General features: G+C 26.9%; 3 protein-coding genes across 4 annotated transcripts; 1 reads left to right on the top strand and 2 right to left on the bottom strand.

Annotated features, from left to right (window-relative positions):
* Positions 1–264: 264 nt before the first annotated feature.
* On the top strand, positions 265–3,442 carry LOC8277304 (GDSL esterase/lipase 7). The gene is made up of 5 exons (XM_002525908.4): positions 265–1,087; positions 1,275–1,396; positions 2,013–2,258; positions 2,504–2,765; positions 3,157–3,442. The coding sequence occupies exons 1-5, from the start codon at positions 865–867 to the stop codon at positions 3,366–3,368; spliced, it is 1,065 nt and encodes a 354-aa protein (XP_002525954.2). The 5' UTR covers positions 265–864; the 3' UTR covers positions 3,369–3,442.
* Positions 3,443–10,800: 7,358 nt separating this feature from the next.
* On the bottom strand, positions 10,801–12,822 carry LOC8276098. 2 transcript variants are annotated; one of them, XM_048374710.1, is made up of 5 exons: positions 12,603–12,822; positions 12,434–12,495; positions 12,233–12,350; positions 11,678–11,742; positions 10,801–11,408 (listed from the first exon to the last, which is right to left on the bottom strand). In XM_048374710.1, exons 1-5 carry the CDS (start codon positions 12,745–12,747, stop codon positions 11,061–11,063), a joined length of 738 nt encoding a protein of 245 aa, XP_048230667.1. In that variant the 5' UTR covers positions 12,748–12,822; the 3' UTR covers positions 10,801–11,060. The 2 variants fall into 2 exon arrangements, with proteins under 2 accessions (XP_048230667.1, XP_048230666.1); XM_048374709.1 differs by having other exon boundaries at positions 10,801–11,411.
* Positions 12,823–19,002: 6,180 nt separating this feature from the next.
* On the bottom strand, positions 19,003–21,369 carry LOC8276097 (F-box/kelch-repeat protein At5g15710). Its single transcript, XM_025159847.2, has one exon. It carries the CDS (start codon positions 20,840–20,842, stop codon positions 19,535–19,537), a length of 1,308 nt encoding a protein of 435 aa, XP_025015615.2. The 5' UTR covers positions 20,843–21,369; the 3' UTR covers positions 19,003–19,534.
* Positions 21,370–22,865: the final 1,496 nt, after the last annotated feature.

Here is a 22,865-nt window from a genome sequence, read left to right on the forward strand (position 1 = left end):
TTTCAAAATCTGGATAATGGTCCTTATGAATCTTTTAATTCTCTAATATAGATCCCACTAAAAATTCCAACCACAATTATAAATTAAATTAGAATAATGTTCGTTAAAACTTAATTTAAAATCGAGTATAATAGACTTTTTTAAATTTAAATCGTAAACTATGAAAAGAATTAGAAAAGTTATAATTTGAAATTAAAATAAGAATTAGTAGTTTCTAAATTAGAAAAGTTAGCAGTTTCTAAATCTAAATTTTTATTTATTTTTAATTTTTGTTAGGGTATTATTTATTCGGACCGGATCATAGTAAATGATAAATTCCTCTAAATAAATATAATTCTAAAAATTTAAACAGAAAATGTTTTGAAATCTAGCAAGCGTCCATTTTTTTACTTTTAGTGGCATAGTTCTAATTCCTTTTTTATCATCCTAACCGGTTCCAAAACTATGGTGAGTCCATACCAAAAGTACTTTTAATGTATGGTGGCAAAAATAGGGGAATATATTATATATCTAACTTGCAATATATAATAAGGCTTAATTAATTAGTAGAGCCTTAAGTATTAAATTTTATCAGTTGCACGTTTATGTCATTACAATGGTGTATCTGCCTCGTTAATTTAAAGCTCTCAAAGTTGATCTTCCATGTGACCTTCTCCTTCTTTTCAGAGATTCTTCTCTCCATTAGCGATCCCAACTTCACAATTCTCACTACCATTCCACTTTCTTACGCATGCATATAACCCTTCTCTCTTTTGTCAAAAAAGAAAAAGAAAACCCTTCTTCCTCTCTCTCTCTCTCTCTCTTCTGAAACTTTTCTTTCTCTTACAAGATTGAAAGATTACAACATATAAGATCAGCTCATCAATGAAACTGTTATTCTTGTTAGTTCTGTATCATTTGGCCACCTTCGCTTGTGGTTCGCCACTTGCACCAGCACTCTATGTTTTTGGAGATTCTTTATTTGATAGCGGAAATAACAATCTCTTGCCAACTCTTGCCAAGGCAGATTTCCAACCTTATGGCGTCAATTTTGCTAATGGAGTTACAGGAAGATTCACTAATGGTAGAACCGTTGCTGATTTTATTGGTACGTATGTCATACAGTAAAATTTGTTATTATACAAGTACTGTGGGGAGAACAATAATCACGTAGCTGATCCTAATTAGTTAATTTGACTGCAAAACTTAGTTGAGTTGGGTGCTTTACATATTTGTTTCTATAATGTGGAGTTAAGTTGTATCCTAATTTGCGTTGTGGGGTGTTATTGTTTTAGCCGACTTTCTAAGGCTGCCATATCCTCCTCCATTCTTGAGCATTAGAAAATCAACTCCGCTTACGGGTTTGAATTTTGCATCTGGATGTTGTGGCATTCTTCCTGAAACTGGAAGTTTTCTGGTACGTAAATGCAATTATTTTATTTTGAAGTATACTTCTCAAGTTCGAAATCTTCTTCCACTTTTTACAGTAATAATTTCCTGTGGAATAAAAACTAAAATAAACTCTTTATCTTTCTAGAACTAATAACTAATATATACTAATCGTATTTCTGATTAAAAAGGGAAAAGATCATTCCTAAAACTGAAATACAGTTTAAACAAAATATATGATTAAGATAATTGAATTAAATCTGCGCTCAAAAGTCTTAAGTTCCAAGTTGACACTTAGGAATTAATCACTGTAATTTCGAAGCTTAATCAATTTCGTTGATCATGTTTTTTCTTCAAGAAAATTTTATCTATTTAAAGTGAGATCTTAAGCTTCAGGTCTAGTTGATGTTCTTAGCCTGTAACTAAAAGTTCCTGTTCCAAAATACCATGACAATAATTATAAGTTAATTATGTACACAACTAACCACTACTAATTAAATGCAGCAATTAAGAAGTATTTGACTTTACAGATTATACTTTGGAAATTTTAAATCCAATTCTCTACTTTATACCAAACTTATTAATTAGTAAGTTCACTGCTTAATTTTGTTTTGTTTTCTTTTTGGTGTGTGGATTCTTTACAGGGAAAATGCTTGAGTTTGAGTGAACAGATTGATTTGTTTAAAGCAACGGTTAAATTAGAGCTACCAAAGCAATTCAAAAGCCCAAAGGATCTTTCGAAATACTTATCAAAGTCCATATATATATTCTCTATAGGCAGTAATGACTACATAAATTACTTTGATACTTCAATCTTTCACTTCAGCAAACACCAGACTCCTCAAGAATTTGCCCAGCTTCTCTTGGACAAACTCTCTCATTATTTTGAGGTAAGAAACCAACATTAACTGTAACTGAATTGTGCTGTAATTAAATATTTATGTAATAGAAAGAGAAGTGACTGATGTAATAACATGATTCATATAGAAGAAATTATTATTTATTTAGCTATTACATAATTATTCATGTAATGAATTATTATACGTATCATTTTTTTTAATTATTATTTTACTAGTTACATAATTTTTACATGAATTTGTCTAATTCAACTGAACTACATATATAATGTAAGCAGAAATTGTACAATTTGGGAGCCAGAAAGATCCTGATGTTTGAAATTGGACCCATTGGATGCATCCCATCAATCACAAGGCCGAGGCATAATAAAGTAGAGAATGGAAAATGTAAAGAAGAAGCAAACCAGCTAGTCTCATTCTTCAATAATAAACTTGCTGCAATGCTTCAAAACCTCACATCCACTCTCCATGGCTCCACATTCGTTTATGGCCATGCCAATTGGCTAGGTTATGATGCTGTTATTCATCCTTCCAGATATGGTATGATTTTTATTTCTCTCTTTTATTTTTTTCGCTTTCTGTACGTAAATAAATAATTAAAAAATTCAACTAAAGCGTGATTTGAATAGTTTTATAAGAAATATAAATGCCTCAAAAGCTATTTTCTTAAAATCTGAACTCATATTCTTATAGCTTAGTGAAAACACTTCAATCACTAAACTACCACTTTAGGCGGTTAACCTGATTTTGAAACTAATAATATCTAAATTGTACTTAGATTAAAATCTAAACTTGGAGAAACTATTTTTCTACAAAAAGAATTATAAAATATCAATAAAAAATAATTTTCTTTTATAATTATAAATTATCTTTCATTATATTATTAATCTTATTATGTTTAAAAGAAAATATCACTTTTTGATGATTGTAGGGTTAATGAACACAAAGAATCCTTGCTGCAAAACCTGGGGCAATGGGACATCTGGGTGCATTCCATGGCTAGCGCCATGCTCTAATCCAAATAAACACTATTTTTTCGATGCTTACCACCTTACTGAAACTGTATGCTCTTCCATAGCATCTCGTTGCATAAACGATCCATCAGTTTGTTCTCCGACAGTGAATGAGCTTGTGAGAATGTAATTAACAGTGTGAGATTTATTGTATGCATCAGCACAAAACAGACAGAATGATTCTATTGAGACCCCAATTACATATTTTATGCATTTCTTATGCATGTGGTAAATTATATCATAGACCCATTTACTTCTATCATCACAGACTTTACAATTAAAAAAAAAGACAAAAAAGAAAATATGCAGATCACATGGGTTTAAAGAAATAGAGTGGGGACTAAGTTTAGCAAAAAAAATAAAAAGAGAAAAAGAAAGACCGCCAGATTTTTAGTCACTTTTTTTTGCCTTTACTATTTGTCTGTAATACTTATAATTCAAATTATATTAAATATTTTTAGTTTTTTAGTTTTCAAGTAATAATTAGAATTATATTAATTTCTCTAAGAAAATAATTATATTAATGGTTGATTTTTTTTATTTGCTTAATTATTCTAGTTAAAATTATATAAAATTTCACTAATAAAAAATTGCATTGATGATTGAGATTTTTTATTTGCTTGATTTTTCTAATTGAAATTACATTACTTTCTCTAAGAAAAAATTACATTAATGATTGAGTTTTTATATTTGTTTAATTTTTCCATTGATGTTTTTCCTTTTTAAAAAATTCTAGTGATAAATTTATATCATGTATATCAATAGCAAAAAATAAAAAACTAAATTTTGCAAAAAACATTTTGATGTAATTTCTATATATGAATTTTAATATTTTTATGAATAAGTTTCTATTATGTCATTATGAATAAGCTTTTTTAAATGATTTTATATTTTCATAAATCATCATATTTATTATTTATATGACATTTTCATTGTCACTTATGTTATTATAAGTGTAAATTATAAATTCACCTATAAGTTCATTACAAATTTATCATTAAATATAATTATAAACAACATAATTATTAAATATTATTTATAATTTCATTAAATATAAGATGTAAACTCATTATTTATAAACTGTAAATCCATCAATTAATATATGGATATATTTTTTAATTTACAAATTTATGAAGAGTAGTATATGAATTTCAAATATATATTTGATGAACTTATAGTTTATAGTTTATATACCTTTTTATTTTTAACCTATGAACCTATAATATTTTTGATGAATTTCTGAACTATAATATATAACCTCATATATACATGTAATAAAACTATATTTTATAATTTATGAACTTATTGTTTTAACCTTATAAATTTGTAATCTTATGATTGATGTCTATAGTTTTTATTCATGAAATTGTATTCATAATCCAAAATTCTCATTTATAATTTATAATTATGAATATAAAGTCACTAATTTTAATATTTCATTATTATTATTATTTTTAAGAAATTAAATTATTATTATTATATAATGATAAAAATAATTAAAATTAAATTCTTATAAAATAAGATATAACAAAATTTAAAATATAATTATGTACTATGTGAATAAAATTTATATATTTATAGAGAAATTAAATATTAAATAAATCTTAATATATATAATTTAATTCTAAATTTTTTATAAAATATTAATATTATTATTATAAAAAATTTAATATTGTAATAAAAAATAAAATACATTCAAAATATACAATTATAATAAAATATAATATAATAAAAATAAAGATAAGAGAGATGATAAAAGACAATTTTATAGTATAAGACATTGTTAAATATTTAAAATAAAAAGAAAAAAAATAATATTACGCATCTGCATCACAAATCCTAAATAATTTTTTCTCTCTTAATATGTATATGGTATTATAATTTTGTTTGAGATGTATTGCTATATTATGACATAGGATTTTCATTTTAACATGTTGCTAGTTCCATTTGAATTTGCGGACGTGCCACATATATGTGGTACACAAACTGTATTTGGATTTTGGATTTCTAACTTCTAATTAAACACTGTGAGTTTCAAACGCCTAACAACCACAATTTGTTTAAATGCCCTACTAAAAGACTATAAATGATAGTAACCTTGAATTAAAAAAAGCTGGAATAATACTACTTGACAGTTTTAAAATACAAAAAAAAGAAGCCTAATTGCATAACAAAAAATACAGAGAATTGTGTTCTCTGTTATGTTGGCTGTGTTGGTTCCATGCTTTTCTTCTTCCTTTTATTTCTTGTATTTTTGTAACTCCCATCAAGGACAAGAAAAACTGTACATACAGCACGTGTACCATGAGATTAAATTTCATAACTATTATAGAAGGAGTTTTAGACAACTTTCAATTTGAATCTTATTTCCTCCATGTGAAGAAATAAACTGCTATGTAAAATAACTGTTATCCACTAATTTAATTAAAATAATTATAATTAAATCCTTTTATTAAGACCTGGTCTAATTTTAGATTGACTTATTAATTATTTATAGGCTAAAAAATATGGTGTAAACACTGCTTATTATTAACATATAAAGTTCAAATTTATGTATAACCAGGGGCAACACTTACATAAGCCATTGTCAACCATTGTAATAAGAGCAGTGGGACCAGACGCTCGCTAATGAGTACCGCGTCTTCCTAGTGAAGGAGAGTTGTCTTCATGGGGCCTCAACGATCTTAGTGGCGATGTCAAAAGCGTGACGAACCAGGTAAAATTGAGGAGCTTGCTGTAGAGATAGGTCTTCAGTTTATGAACCGAATGTTTCACCTCGCATCGGCTTGGCCTATTCCTCAAATGAGGAGGAAACAGTACCGACTTTGGTACTAATCTCTTCTTCTCTGGAAGACTCTTCATCCTACCAAGGAGACAGCTATGCTCTTGCACGAATGGTTATTTCTTTTATAATCTTTTCTATTCATTTATTGATAATCTTTATATTATTGTACTAATAAGATTATAAAATATAAAAGGTAAGAAAAATATTAAATATATTATTATATATAATTATAAGTAATTATAAAATATTAAAAATTCTATTTAATTTTATATATAAATTCAATTTTTATTATTATTTTATAATTAAAATAATTACGACAGCTATATAACAGATAGATTAATGACTAAATTTCATAAAAATATAGAAATTTATTTAATATATTATTTTTAATATAATTTCAATTTTTATAAATTTACTGTCATAATTTAAAAATAGAAAAACGAAAGTCGCATGTGTCAAAAATAAAGGCATGTATCAAAATAATTTTTTTTTAAATAATGACACACGTCAAAAGATTTATCTCAAAATTTAATATATATATATATATATATATATATATATATATATATATATAATCTAAAATTAAATATAAAATTAGAATGAATCAAATTAAATTAAATTAGAATGGAAGATGACAATTAGAAAATAATTATTTTGACTATTATTATAATCAAAATAAAAATGACTAACTTTTATAAATATATACAAAAATTATTTAATATATAATTTTTAATATAAATTAAGTTTATTATAATAGAAAAAGAAAATAATTAGAAATTAATTGATGTATGAATTCTAAAAAGATTATAAAAAATATTATGGAATCAAAATGAAATAATTAAATTGAATCCTAAAGAAAAAATTAAATAAAAAAATATTAAAAGAAAATAAAAAAGGTTTCTGAAATTGTATTAAAAGCTAAAAAAATTCAGCTCCTAAAATACTATTATAAAGACGTCAAAAGCATAAAAGATTGGACATGCGGGATATGTAAACATAGCCAACCAATTTAATTTCATATGGCACTTTATAGATATTTTAAGTTATTAAATTTAATTATACCTAATAAAATATTTTATTACTGATTTTATTAATTATAAAAATTTAGAAAAATAATTTTAAAAATAAAATCTTAATGATATCGGTGCTGTCTGACACCAAAATAATGCCAGTAAACATATCACTTTTTTCCCAAGTTGGACCAGGGACAATGGTACGGATTCCATCTTATATAAGTTCTCTATTTCCTTTTCATAACCCCGGCCCTCACCTTATCATCTTTCCCCACTCAAGTAAATATCTACTTATTTTTTAGATTTTTAATATTAATTTATTAAAGTAATACACTACTTTATTAATTAAATTATAATTATAATTCTAAACATAATATTCCAATCAATAAATTCATCTTCTAATTACACTATAATTTCTATTCCTAAGAAATAGCATATATTAATTATATATATAATAAATAAGATATAAAAATTTTAATATATTTATGTATTTTTGATATATTAATATTATATTACTATATAATTTTTATTTTTATTTTATAATATATATATTAATTAATAAATTAATTTTCTAGTTAATTCAGTAGAGAATCAACAATTAGCGTGCGGTTGTTAAGAATATAAAACTATAATTGAAATTTTATTTAATAGTTTAACCATTTAGATGTAATATCTTTTTTATTATAATTTTTCATAGCTTCTAAAGATATAAAATTTATCTGATTATTTTTATATAATTAATTAAGAATTTTGATATTAAAATATAAAAATTGATACAGACTTATTCATATTTCAAATCTAATAGATATTTGGTTGCGATAAAGTGCTAGAAACATAAAGAAAAAATTAAATTTTTAGAGCTTTATCTAAAAAATTAAATTTATGGGCAAAATGGTTCATTAACACAGCTGCATATTTATCCTCAATTGTCCAAAAATTAAGAAAAGGTGATCAATTATATATAAACCATTAGTAATTCTTGTAATTGTCTTTCAAATTGTGGGACAAAGGAGGATTGGAAATGTATGTTATAGGTTTTTGTTTGTAAAGAAAAAATGTAATAATGTTGAAACTTTATGTATCTACTATAACTGAGGATGTATAGTTAGTTTAGAAAGTAAATTAATATATCAAATAACAAAAATAATAATAATAATAATAAATAAATAAATTAATAATAATAATAAAAATAACAATAATGAGAAATAAAAAGTTAAGAATATTTATATATCTTTTTGAAACCAAAGTTAAGAATATTTAAAGCGGTACATTTCAATAATTAAAATAATATTTATAAAAAAAGTTATATATTATAATAACATGCATTAACACACTATATAATAAAATCTAAGGTGTCGTACTTTTCTTATTTTATTATGTATGTGAGTTTGTGTTGAGTTGTTATTTACTTATAAGATTAGGATCATGAATGCATAATATTAAGTATAGACTACTCTCTTAAATTTATAACATTAATAAATTAATGATTTTATTAATTAATTATTGAAAAATCAACTTCATTCCCCTTTGGATAGATAATATTAATTTTATTCAATAATGAATAAAGTCTAGAAAGAAATCTTGATAATTATTAATTATTAGAAATATATTTAAAAGCAAAATGCTAATTATTTTTATATTATCTCTTAAAAATAAATTTAAATTACTTTGTGATTTGATGTTTTTACACTTGAGGAATAAAAATATTTTTTTTTTATATCAAATGAGTGTTATGTCTTTCTTTTGGCATGTTTTAGATACACATTATGCGTTTATCCTTTGCATGTATTTAACTTAAATCAACACCAAATTATGATTTTATAAGTCATATGACATCTAATAATGCATTATAGAGTTTAAAAGTATTTCAAAATTTTATTGTAAGAAATTATCTTTTAAATTTGATTAAAATTTAATAGATATATGTTCTAATAATTTATAACGATCATAAAATATTTAATTGGATGCTAAATTATTTAAAAGTATTTATTGTATAAATTTTTTTGTATATTCTCTTAATATTTACAATATAAAAATGAGAAAAATATGATATGTACCTAAAAATGCTAAAAGAATAAAACATATGTTACTCATTTGATACAAAAAATATTTTTGTTCCTCAAATATAAAAGCGTCAAACCACATAGTAATTTTTGAACTTTATCCTTTTCTTTATAATATGTTTGGTTGAAATAATTAATTTTGTAAAATTTATTTTCAAATCTAAAATTTATGCATTTGGTTAAAATGAAGGTTCATTTATAATTCTAACTCATTAAATCCATAAGTTTTTTTTTGAAACCTAAATCAATAAATTCTATCATACTAAACTAAATTAAGATAAAATATGTAGGATTTCAAAATGAATTCTATATTAGCAAGATAAATATGTTTCATGAAATAAATATTATTTAATTTTCTCTTCCATTTTTTTTTCATGTCTTCTATCTCTATGAATTCTTTTTTCTATTGTAAGTTATTCAAAAATACAATATTTACTTCATTTGAGTCAATCTAGTTGTTATTTAATGCTTAATATTAGTAGTAGATTTTAGATTTTAAAAGTTATAAAATACATAAAAAGTTATTAAATACAAAAAAAAATTCTTACACGCATGCCTAAAAAAAATAAATAAAATGAAAATTAGATTTTGTATTAAAAGAAAGTGCAGTTATTATAAAATTATTTAAAGGATGGTCTTTTTTATGCCAATTATTCATTGGATTGAACTCTATGCTTAGCTTACATTTTTATAATAAATGTTCTTTTTATTTTATATAGTAATATATTGAGTTTAAGTTTATGTATGTAATTTACTTTTAATACATTAATCTTATACTATTTTCATCCTTTGTACGTTCAACAAATTAATAAGTCTAATAGCTAATAAGTTTTTTATCTATCATATACATTAATTATAAGAGAATTGACTATATATTATTTATGGAATTAGAATCTATATATGAAAACAAGATTTTAATATTGCTTTCTATTTTCAAAAAGAACATTGCTTTCTTTATTCTATATGGAATGCTATATGACTTTTAAGTCTATTTTTTTAATTCTCATAATAATATATCTACCCTAACATTTTTTTTCTCAATTCCTAAAAACTATTATGTTAAACTTACTAATATTTTAATTGTGACATTTTAATTATAATTGAAACTTAATTAGTATCATTTGAGAGCATAATTTTATATTCCTTCTCTTTTTCAAACTCTTGGTTATATTCTTTTTAATTCTTTTTTTTTTGTTCTTATAAGAATTAGTAGATTTTTAATAGTTTATTTAGTGTTATTTGAAGATACACCTTTTTATATTCCTCTTCATTTTCAAATTCTTAGTTATAATCTTATTTTTAACTTTTTATATTCTCACAAAAACTAATTCTTTTATTAATTAAATAATAATTTTTATTTTTAATGGTTATATATTTATTATCATTTACTCTTTGTCTCTCATTCTATTCTATCTTACACATTTTCTACTTTGATTAACATGTCAATATACCTTCCAAAATTGATAATACTTTATTATTTTACTATTATTTTAAAACTACTTATCTTCTTTTAATAATGAAATTTTATTATTATTAAAATAACCTGCCTAAATTAGGATTTATTTTTAAAGATTATAATTCTCGTTATAATAAATCAGTCAGTTTTATGCTTTTATACATGTTATAAATTATGAAATTATAGATTTTAACTCATCATTAGAAAATCAGCCTAAGATCATAATTTATATAAAACGGTCCAAATCATAAACTTAATATACATATATATAACTTATATGCTTCTACATCTAAGTGTTATATTAAAAGGGTGAAAAAAACAAACAGAACAAGATAACAGCATTTCCTCTTCCTATGTATGCCATTCCCAAAACAAGAAAAAAGCTAAGTAGTTGTATCCTACATGGGTTTCTATAATGGACTTCACTTCCTATATTGTGGGGGGCAAAATTAGTGAGCCAGAAAAGACCCGTCTAGCTAGCTATGGCCTATGTTACTACAACACTTTAATGAATGGGAACATGGTTGTTGATTGGTGGCTTGCGGCGGGGCCTATCCATTCCCTTGTAATCTTTGTTCATTAAGTTCACAATCTCTTTGGTTGCCTCAAGAAGCCTCTGTGTTTCACCTTTTGGATTTGTTACTTGAGATTCTTGATGATGATGATGATGATGATGATGATGATCAGAGAGCAACTTCTCAGATCTTGAATGGCTTTTCAAGCTGGCTTTGGTTGGCAGTTTCTTGGAACTTTGAGTAGTGTGCTTAGGGTTAGGGCTGGTGTTTGAGAGTTGGACTGTTGCTTCACTCTTTGGAGTTCCCAAACTGGCAGACTTCTTCAAATTGTTCATGTTCTTCTAGTGTAAAAACAAATAAAAAAAAGGTAATTGTTTTAGGTTGAGATATAAATCTATAAATATATGCATTATAATATATTTATATTTAAATACCGACACTTAACTACATCGACGAGAAATTAACTGAGTATTTGTCTCCTAGTTAGAAATTTAAACTAAAAGAAAAGCAAATGCATTGTCAATGTGAAATTGTGACCCTAGTAAGGAGTAATTTTCTTATTATAGTGAGTGAGACAGAGAGAGAGAGAGAGAGAGAGAGGAAAAACCTGATGATTGAAATATTGGTCTTGTGATCCTTGCAAATCCTTCACAAATCCATTATTCTCCTTTCCTGCAAATCCCAATCATCAGAGGCTATTCAAAAAACCATTATAGATCATAAATTTATTCTCACATGACAAATCTGACAATGTGGTACAAAGAGATCAAAGAAAATTTGCAGTGATTGGATTAATTTTAATGGAAGTAAAACCAAGATCCTTGAGCAAATACTGAATTAGATTCCCTCAAATTTAAAATTGTACTACATATATATTTATATACAAGTAGAAGAATATACACACATGATTATCACTTGGACATAGCTACAAAAGACTGAAGCTAGCAGGCAGACAAAAGGGATCTTTAAAAGAGGAAACTGATCATCATGACTCAGTTATGTTTAGGAGTATGTTGTTTAGGACCATGATAATCATCATCAAAAGCTACAAAACCAATCTTTTTAAACTTCTTAAGAGGACTACTACTTCCCTCTTCTACTTTCCATTTTACATTGAAATTTCTCTCAAAGTTACATTTGATCTTATCAGAGCAGTTTGCACCTGAAATATCTGCTTTCTCAATTTCTTTTCCCATCATGACTTCATGATGAACTACCATTTTCCTTCCTCCAAACCCAATTTTCCTTGCACTTGTAGTGCTTAAACCATCAAGAAATCCCTGTACACAAAGTTTGTTATTCATAAATTCTCATATAGGAAGTAGCTAGCAGAAATTATACTGAGATTATATATCAAGCATACCTTTTGAGCAGAAACAACATTATCTTCATCCACCACAAGCTTACTTTCCTCAAATTTCCAATCTATAAAATGAGGTCAAGTTACAGATCAAACCATCCCCAATTTTTCTTTTATAAACTTTAATATAAATGTTTTGTTAAATGAATGAAGAGAAAGATACATAACATACCCTGATGAGGATGTGCATAAGAGTAGGGCCCTCTAAGGGCATTCAAGAGAAAGAGAAGCCCTAGAACTGATCTCATAAACCTTATATGCACCATTTCCTGGTGTTCTTGATTCTTGATTTTCTTGGTTTTGTTTGTGTTTTTCATCAACTGAAAAGAGAGGAAAGCTTGAACAGCTTAAAGTGGGACTTTATAGTGTGGTTCAAACCCAAGTCAAAGCTAGGGTTCCGACACCTGCACCACCTTCGCATAAAATTAATATTACTCCTGACTACATGCAGAACTAGGAAAACTCAATTGTTTTAAAAAAAAAAAAAATTAAATTAATTAATTTTGATTAGGTACTTTTGTAAAGTAGAGATTTTATTAAGGACATTGTTTTCAAAAGTTTGAACGTGGTCTTATTATAGGGTTGAATTGATCGGAAGCTTAACCATAAATTTTGCCATATTTATATATTAATCTTAGAAAATTGTGGATGTTTTGTTCCTATCTATAGCCATGCATGCAAAGGTGATTTATATTGTTATAGTCTTTCCTTCTTTCTTTTTTGGCATTGAAGTCGAGAAAAAAATTATTTAATCTAATGTTCACTTAGTATCACTAATTTAAAGCGTGAAAAGAAAAGAATTTTTTTAAATAGATATAAAATATAATATTTTTCTTATATATATATATATATATATATATATATATATATATATATATATATATATAATTTAGAGAGTATTAGATATTTTTTAAAAAATTGTAATGTAACTGTATAAAATTTTAATAAAGTTAGAAAAGATCTCTACCATATATATATATATATATATATATATATATATATATATATATAGAGTATTAGATATTTTTAAAAAATTGTAATGTAACTGTATAAAGTTTTAATAAAGTTAGAAAAGATCTCTACCATATATATATATATATATATATATATATATATATATATATATATATATATATATATATAGAGTATTAGATATTTTTTAAAAAATTGTAATGTAACTGTATAAAGTTTTAATAAAGTTAGAAAAGATCTCTACCATATATATATATATATATATATACACGCTATTGGATTATAATAGTTCAATGTTGATAACAATATGTTCATGATGTATATGCATTTTAATGGACAAGAACTATGTATCGTTAATTAATATCAAACAAACCCCTTATGTAAGAATTCATTAAATAAACCCATTATTGCCCAAATGGATTCATTTAGAAATTTATACTCATTGTTTTAGCATAATTAATTATATTGTTTTAGACCCTATTGATTGATTTAAGAGCCTCAATATAGGTTTAAGTTTATTTGTGATGGACTTTAAGAGTAGGTTGTTATATGAATAGCAAGTGACAACTAATCAAAACTTAGATATAGTCAAGTGGGTGATGGAAAATATAATTTCACATGAAAAAGAATACAGCTTTAAGCAAATGAGATTTAAATATATATATATATATATATATATATATATATATATATATGTATATATATATACTGTATGAGTTCCACCTGGAACTTTCTAGTCCATGGAATTTCTAAAATAGATGGGTCTTTTCCTTCTTGTTTTTTTCCATTTTCTAATGAAACTTTTGAGTCATATCTGGCCAAGTGGTTAGACTATGTGGATGGCCTGAATGTGATCAACATAGCCCTTATCTTCCTTAAAGATGAAGTCTCATTTATCTTCAACACTCTAACTCTAGCTATCATTACAGTGCAATTAAGCTTCTGACATTTTTCCTTTGCATCATAGCATATATTTAATCGGATATATAGGCATATACAAATGGGTTCTCTAATTGAGAAACCAAAACATCTTAGAAATTATAGGTAGGTCTAATAAAGAAATGCTTTTTAAAAAGATAGTAATAGGGTAGGTCTAGTCAAAGGTTTTTCAAGCTACTCTTTGTTTTTTTCTTTAATATATGTGATATATAAGCAAAAAGAATGTAGCAAAAACAAGAGGAATCTGTTTTCCCTTGGATACCCTAGAAGTATAGGGCATTAAGTACCCTTGGTTTCCCTAAGTGAAGAAAAATACACATATTATAACCTATTGTTACAAGGCATTGGAATCTTTCTATTTAGAAACAACCTAGCTAGCTGGCATATTTTATCAATATTATATCTATGTTCATGTTCATATACTATACAAATGTTTCTCTTTTTTACCAGCTGCTTTCACATATATATAGTTTCAATGGAGGCTATGATGCATAGGTGAAAATTGGTTATTGTGATCAAAATTGCCTTGTCGTCACATAGAAGGGACATGTCAATTCTTTATTTGTTTCCTTCCAAATACATAGTTATGCCCACAAATGATTTATTGACTAACCAAATGATTGGTCTCAAGTCTCATGGTTATCTTATCATTATGTTATTTTATACATACTCTTTAAGAATGCAAAATCATTCCGTATGCCATGATTTTTGACAATTTTCGTAAATTTACCTTAACATTCAAATTTTATAGCATTTTAATTTATTACCTTTATATTTTTTATTAAATTTATCCAAATTTATTTAGACGTGTTTTTTTTATGATGTGACATACAACTGTGTCTTAATTTTTTTAATACGAAATCCAACTCTAATAAAAACCATTTCATCTATTCTGACTTTTGGTCATTTTTCAAATATATCTCATCAAAACCATTTCTCTGTTTTTTTTTTTTAATTAAAATCTTCTAGATCAAGCAGTATGTTTATAAAGAAAAAAATTTAGAGAGAAAAAGTAAGTCTACAAAAAAAAAAAAAAAATTACAGAGTAAAATAAAAATTCAATTAAAAAATTTATATGATCTGCATATAATCAATAGAAATAAGCAATCAAAATTAATTTATATAAGATGAGCAGAATCAAACAAAAATAAATATGTGCAAGAGAAAAAATAAAATTAAAGAAACCAGCAAAAAATTAAAACCTCAATACATGTATGTTTATTATACCTCTAAATTGTTCCTTATTAATAGTTTTTAACGCTATTTGGTATTTTTATTTTTTTATTTTTGTCAAATACTTTAGCAAATAGTGATGTTGAGAAGACCGCTTCATGTCTTTCTTTTTTATTTATAATAGTTGCTGCCTTCTTTTTTTTCTTTTTGTCTCTCTATAAATATAAACTTTTTATTTTATTTTTTTCTCTTTAAAATCTCTTTATTAAAAGAATAACAGTGTTATTTTTAATTTTTTTTATGAAGAAAAGGGTCAAAAATCAAGGTAAATAGTATAAATTTAATCAAAGCTGAATTCTATATTATTAAAAAATAAAACACGTATGCATATTGCATTATAAAAGGCGTACTCCTATATCAGCTTGAATAAATTCGATAAAAAATATAAAAAGTAAAGCTCTAAAATACTTAAATTTGAAAGTGATAGTAAGGTTAGGAGATGGGATGGTTTTGCCCCTTAAAAATGTGAGAGCAGAAATTGAAGTTAATCTTTTTTGAAATAACTAGATTTCTTTATTCCATATACTATATGATTGACTTATATAAGGCAATAAATTATTTAACAAATAAATTCAATATGTTTTTATTACAAAAGAAAAGGGATCACAATTATTATTTATATATATAAAATTTTCAGATATAAAAACTTCTTGACATGTGTTATTATATTTTGACACGTAATTCTATTTAGTATATATGTTTACTTTTGACACGTGAAATTTAAATTAAATTATAATTTTATGATTTTTTTCTAATAATTTATTGATTTCTAATTATTTGACAATTGTAAATTAATCTAACTTGATTTTCGTAGGAATAAAAAAATCATTTTCTAAGGAGAAGGAAGAAATAGTTAATTCTTATTGATGAGGAAGTTGAATCTCAATTCCACAATAATTTCTTACTAACAGAAAAAAAAAATGAAAATCATTCGTTCTCATTTTCAATCTTATCTTAATTCCTTTTATCAATCCAACCGACCCGATTAGATAAGTTTTTCATATATATATATATATATATATAAAAGCCATAAAAAAAGCTAGTACATGGTGAATGACTAGCCTTGGAATGTACGACGGTCTTTGGGAAATACTAGAAAAGAAAGGAAGAAAGTTAAATACTATAAGGCAAAAGCATAGTTCCCAAAAAAATAAAAAATAAAAAAGAGGCATGAGCATAAAATTAAGAGCTTAGAAGAAGATGCAATAGTAAAATTAGAAACATTGATTTACTAAAAACCATTAGCATTTAGTAATAAAATTAGAGATCAGTGTGGTCAAATTTAGAAACCGAGACGTTTGCTTTCCTTTTCCCTTTTAAATCTATAATATATGATACATTGCAATCCTCTGCTACTCGGTCCACATACAAAACACAGTGAGAAATAAATAAACATTAACCCACAATTCCTCATTCTCGAGCTGATTAAACAAAAGTTCTCAGAGGAAATCCCTTTGAACCTTCGTGGAAAAGGCTTCTCTTTCTCTGGGTGTTTTTTTGGTGTCCATTTTCTTAACTTTTATAAAGGAGCTGCTAAGCAAGTTTATGGAAAAGAAAAAAAAAAAATGGGAGATAGAGAAAAAGGTAACTGACTTTCATTTTCAGAATCTTGTTCTCTCTCTTCTTCTTCTTCTTAATTAATGTGTTAATAAAAAAAAAATTAATAATGTGGTTAAATATTTTGAATAAAGAGCATGGGAAGCTTGTTTTATTATTATAATACAAAAATAATAATAATTATAAAAGAATTTATAGCCGAAAGCAAGCAACTCCTTAATGAATTTGTTTTGTTTTGTTTTTTTATTTTTATTTTTTTTGTTGTTTTTGAAAAGATTATGATCAGGTTTTCTTGTGAGCTTATCAATCAATTATAAAAAGAAAGGAGGGATGTGTGTGGACACATGTACACATGGTATGGCTTCATTTACCAAAGTCATGTCTTGATAATGTAAATCTTTATGATATGTGCTTTGATATGCTTGTTAAGGCCACAAACTGCAAATCTTGTAGGAAATTTGAAGGGTTTTTTTTTTTTCTAAGAAAAGGTTGGAGATTGTAAAATAAGTATATAATGTGGGTAGACAGAATTATCAATTAGATAGATATGCATTGATTACTATATATACATATCAGGACTTGGAAGCCTCTCAAATCTCAAGGGACATGTTCACATGATATGTAGATATCTTATGTTTTCTTTTCATGATAATAAAGCTTAATTAGGTGTCATGCTTGAGATTAATTTAAAACAGCAAGACATGAAGATGTTGCTTTGAGAACCAAGAAAAACAAAAGATTGTTTATGGTTCTGCTGCTGCAAAGTAGAACCTATGGTGCTGACAGCTAATACTTATGTCAACAAAATCATGAATGATGCCTAACTTAATTTTCCCAAGAAAGGGAAGAAAAAGATACATACACAGAAATTATTATCCCACAGTAGCATAGCCACATTTCCATATTTACCACAACTGTCAGCAGCCACTTTGCAGAGTTACATAAAATATTAGTTTCTCTTTGACGATCAATTCTGCCAGCTTTGGTAAATCATTAATATCAATTTTGATGCATCAGAAAACAAATTCCTCAGCTGGGATAAATGATAGAAAATGTCTCTCAATGATGAAATGTTGAGGAAAGCAATTCAAAGGATGACCTCCCTGGAATATAGTTCAAGCATATAGTTGGAGATTATAAATGAGAATTTATTGGATAAGACACAAGTTCCTAGTCCATATAGTAACTGCAGAAACTATCATTGTTTACCACAAAAAATGACAAATAGCCAAACTGCTAAAAACCACTCATGTATCATTTCACAAAAAATAAAAAGGAAGGAAACAGAGTACTCATCAAACTGAAGAACATGATCCAATGAATACTGAGAAATCTCAGAATTTTTCTATGCAGGTTTTCTTCACTTCAGATCACTTATCATTTATAAACAAGGCACGCTAAGACACAGAAAACAGAAAGTTCCACAATACAGCCTGAGAAGAGATTGAAGTAATAATATACACTGATCAGAAACAAAAGAAGGCAGTGTTGAGCACAGAATCTCCAAATAGTTTTTGGAAAAGAGAATCGAAGGAAAACTGTCTAAATATCACAAGAACCATATAACTATTATTCCAGATAATCATGACAACAGCAACATAGTTGAAAATGCATTCCTCATTGTTAAAGTACACTGAAATTGGGATAAGTTCCCACACTGTAATGAATACAGTGCCACATGTAATGTAATTTGAAGTATACTGGAGCAACATTAATGCCCACAATGCAGAAATCTAAGCAAGTGTTGAAAAATAAAATGAGAGTACATAGATTTTTTAAGAGATAGAACATCAAACGTCAACAGCTAATGAGTCCAACAAGAAGATCACATAGACTGGAATAAACAATCACAACAACTGGCACCATGAAAGTAAATTAAGAAGGATATCATTGAAGTTCAAAATGCAAAATTTCCATGCGATGAACATTTTCAGAAAATTTACACGAGCAAAAGAGAAAAACTTTTCTTACAATTTCACCCAAGACATAGTCGTCAATTAGCACATTCAAGAAAAGCCCACCCTTCTTTATGTGATCAGAAAATAACAAGTCAGTCCTTGTGCATCATAGTTGACCGAAACTCAATACGAGCAGACCAGATGGTGCTCAATCCAGATGCAATATAAAGCCGAGGTAGTAGGTGGTGATATCAGTATCGCTAATTACACATTAAAAAAACTTGCTGACATAACCTGTCGCTTCCTAATTTTTTACCAATAATGTTGATCCAGTGAGTAAAAATAAAGGAACTTGAATTATTAGTCAATCAGCCTGTGAAAAGAACCTTACGATACGCGCTAAATAGAGAGAAGAGGAATAGATGCCCAAATGAAGATGCCTCAATTCCCTCATGATATTCTTAATAACATTAGAATGGCATAAGCTGCAAAAGAAATTGTCTGCTCAGTAGATGGAAGCATCAAATCTTGGCTCATAGAAACACACCTGACTGTTATATGACTGAAGAGCACACCCAGCAATCCAAGACCAAAACCTCTTATCTACATCATATAGAAGGCCCTTTCCTTGGTTCCAAGATGTGAAGCAAATCAAGTTATCCTGTCCAAAGCACTCAAATCTTTCAGCTGATAATCTTAACAAAGCTCGAAAGTACTTTGGTGGCATCCTACTGATCTCCACCCACATAATTTTTGCATGATCCAATTCCCAAATCCTCATGCTTTGGAGAGTACTATAAAGGCCAATTCTTCCAACTAGAAACAGACGCTTCTGAGTGCCAGCCACCAAATAACCATCCAACAAGGACCGAGGGAACTTAGCTGGAATGTGTTCCCAGTAACCTGTGTCAAGCCGATACATCATCAAACCAAGTGGTGAAAGAGTTTCCAGATACAATCTGGAGTCACAATAAGCCATCTTTGAGGAGCAGAGATTGACTGCTGGCATTATTTGGTGGAGCACCCATCTGTCGAGCTTTGAATCGTACACTTCAGTGGGCAATGACTTATCACCATATATATCACTGGTGGCTATCACTTTAAATGAGCGATCCATTCTATCAACAACCAATATTAATTGTCTTTGTTGATTATAATGCATTGTTGGTAATGTTCTCCAAGTTTGAGTGAGAGGATTACAAACTAAAGTTTTGAAAGTTAGCCCATCAAGACCAGAAAAGCAAACAAGCCCCCCTGAAGAACCAACCAACCAAAATGCCCACTGTGGTAAAAATGCAAAAGGAATTCTGTACCAAGTTTTCAAAGGCAAGCTAAAAACTGAACACTGTGGTGTCAGCGAATTCTTCCAAAATGTCAAAAGACAAGGCCCATGAGACGGTACTTGAGAATGAAACTTAAGAAAACTACTGTCTTGAAGAATAGAATTCCACCTCTTGCAAACTGAACGAAGACGAAATATCAAAAAAGGAGGAACCCTGGCTAAAATCTCATTCAGTAGATCTTCAGGCAACATTGCCCATATGTTATCCTCCATTTGAACATCAGGCTGAACAGCCTTACCAAATGTAGCTGCTGTTTCCTCATCTAAACCCCGTGGTTTCGTCTTAACAGCCTTCTGTCTAGAAGGACTAGTATTCCTCGAGCCAACACGACCCAACGGGCTTGTATTCCTCGACCCACCAATCCTAATAGGCGACACTTGCCTAGGACAACTATCATCATCACCACTTTTTGACAACTTAGGAATAGATTCAGTAGACCCAGATGCAGATGATTCTCCAATTCCATCCATGGCAATAAATTCTCAAAACCCTAACTGACCCAACACCAATAAACTCTCAAAAACTCTTAACAGCTTTATCAAAAGGCCTTTACCTACTATTCAAGTGCAATCTCGAGTTCAGGGAATAAAAAGCAAGAGATTAAAACTTTAAACCCCAAATGATGAATTTAAGCCTCAACTAAGAAAACCCATTAATCGAAACACCACAACTGAATCAAAAAAACAACTCCCATACTTAGATTGCATTCCAGATCAAAAACCCTATTACTCAGTCAGATCCAAAATTGAACAATCTTGCAGAAGATTAATTGATTCAAATGAACATTTGAAAAGAAAAAAGATGTAAACTTGTTCAGCAGAGATCAATGTGATAACATAAAGATTAAAGCTTGGTAACTTAAAAACCGTTTACCTTTTGAGTTCAATAAAATAATTTTGGCTTGTCAGAGCTGATAGAAGCAAAAATTTCTGGAATAGAAATGGAGAGAAGGAACCTAAACTCCAAAAGACTCCCTTAGTTCTTTTTTTTTTTTTTGTATTTGATTTATTTTGTCACTATTTGGGAAGGATATATTTTTTTAAAATATTAATAAATTATTTAAGCAAATAAAAACAAAAAAAATTGGGTCTTCTGGCGGGTATAGTTTGGTACAACAGTATGTAATTAGTTTTCTGCATCTTTCTTGATTGTGTGACACGTCAGCAAGATAAAAACTTATTTGGTGCATTGTATCATAGGGTGGGTTCATAATCTTATTCTCATGTTAGAAAAAGTAGTGTGAGACTAGATTTAAAGTCAATAAAAAAAGGGGCAAAGTATCTATGGCCCCACAAAGTGTTGGTTTGATGGGCAAGTGTGACTTTATAATGGAAAAGGAAAGAAACAATTGATGTTATGGGATCCACTATAAAATAGTGGTTCATTTGATATTAGGGCTCCACTAATGCTGAATTGTTTAGAATGGGTTGTTGAAGCTTTATGAATAAAGAGAACAGTGTGAGAGGTGTTTAATTGGAAGATATGTGTAAAATGGGTCTACCAAAGATGCACCTTCAAGTCCAAGTCTAACTTCCAAATTGAACTTTCAAACCACCAACCAACCTCTGATTTGAATAGCTAAGGAAATAAAAGTTGACAGGGGAATTATTGCTGATGTGTTTGGAATTAGGAAATATTTGAAAAATATTTGAATTTAAATTCAATTACCACACCTATATTCAAATTCATTTTAAATTTATTTAAAAATTAGAAAGTTTTTCGCACGATGCCTCGCATATATCATTTATTTTATCTCTTTTATGCAGTTATTTATTTTATAGCATTGCAAGATTGAATATTAAAGTTAAATTTAAAATTTGAAGCACGAAATATAATGTGAAACAATTATAATTGTGAAGTGTAGTGTAATACTTCAAACAACAATTAACTCCAAACACAATAACGTAATAATATATAATTGAAACATAATGATAAGTTGGCACGGTGGAGCATTTACTATATGGTAATGCCACTTGTAAAAATACAAGAAAAAGTTATAAGCGATAATTACATATGTTCATAGATTGGGTGGATTGATTTAGAAGCTGTGTACTAACCTAAACGATTTTAGTTGAGTTGTAATTATCTAAAATTGAATTTAATATTTAAAATTAATAAATTTAGATTCATAAGTTTTTAATCAGATTTTTAACAAGAAAAATAACAAATAAAATTACATGTAATTATATAATTAAATTAGATGAATAGATATAATTAAATAAATAATATTTAATATTTAATATTATTTTTATAAAAAAATAAAACTAAAAAATAATTTTAAAAATTTAAGAGAAAAAAATATGAAATAAAATAGAAAAATAATTGTCAAGAATTTTAGGATTATAAAGAAAGTATATATATGATATTATAATGAAGTAATTTTATATAAATCATGTATCATATATGAATTTTAACTTTTAGCTTTATATCGGGTTGGATCGGATTTTACTATAATTTTTAAATTTAAAATCGAATCCAATTCACTTTTAGCCA

This window comes from Ricinus communis, chromosome 5, assembly GCF_019578655.1.
Source record: "Ricinus communis isolate WT05 ecotype wild-type chromosome 5, ASM1957865v1, whole genome shotgun sequence".
In the NCBI taxonomy this organism is placed as follows: Eukaryota; Viridiplantae; Streptophyta; class Magnoliopsida; order Malpighiales; family Euphorbiaceae; genus Ricinus; species Ricinus communis.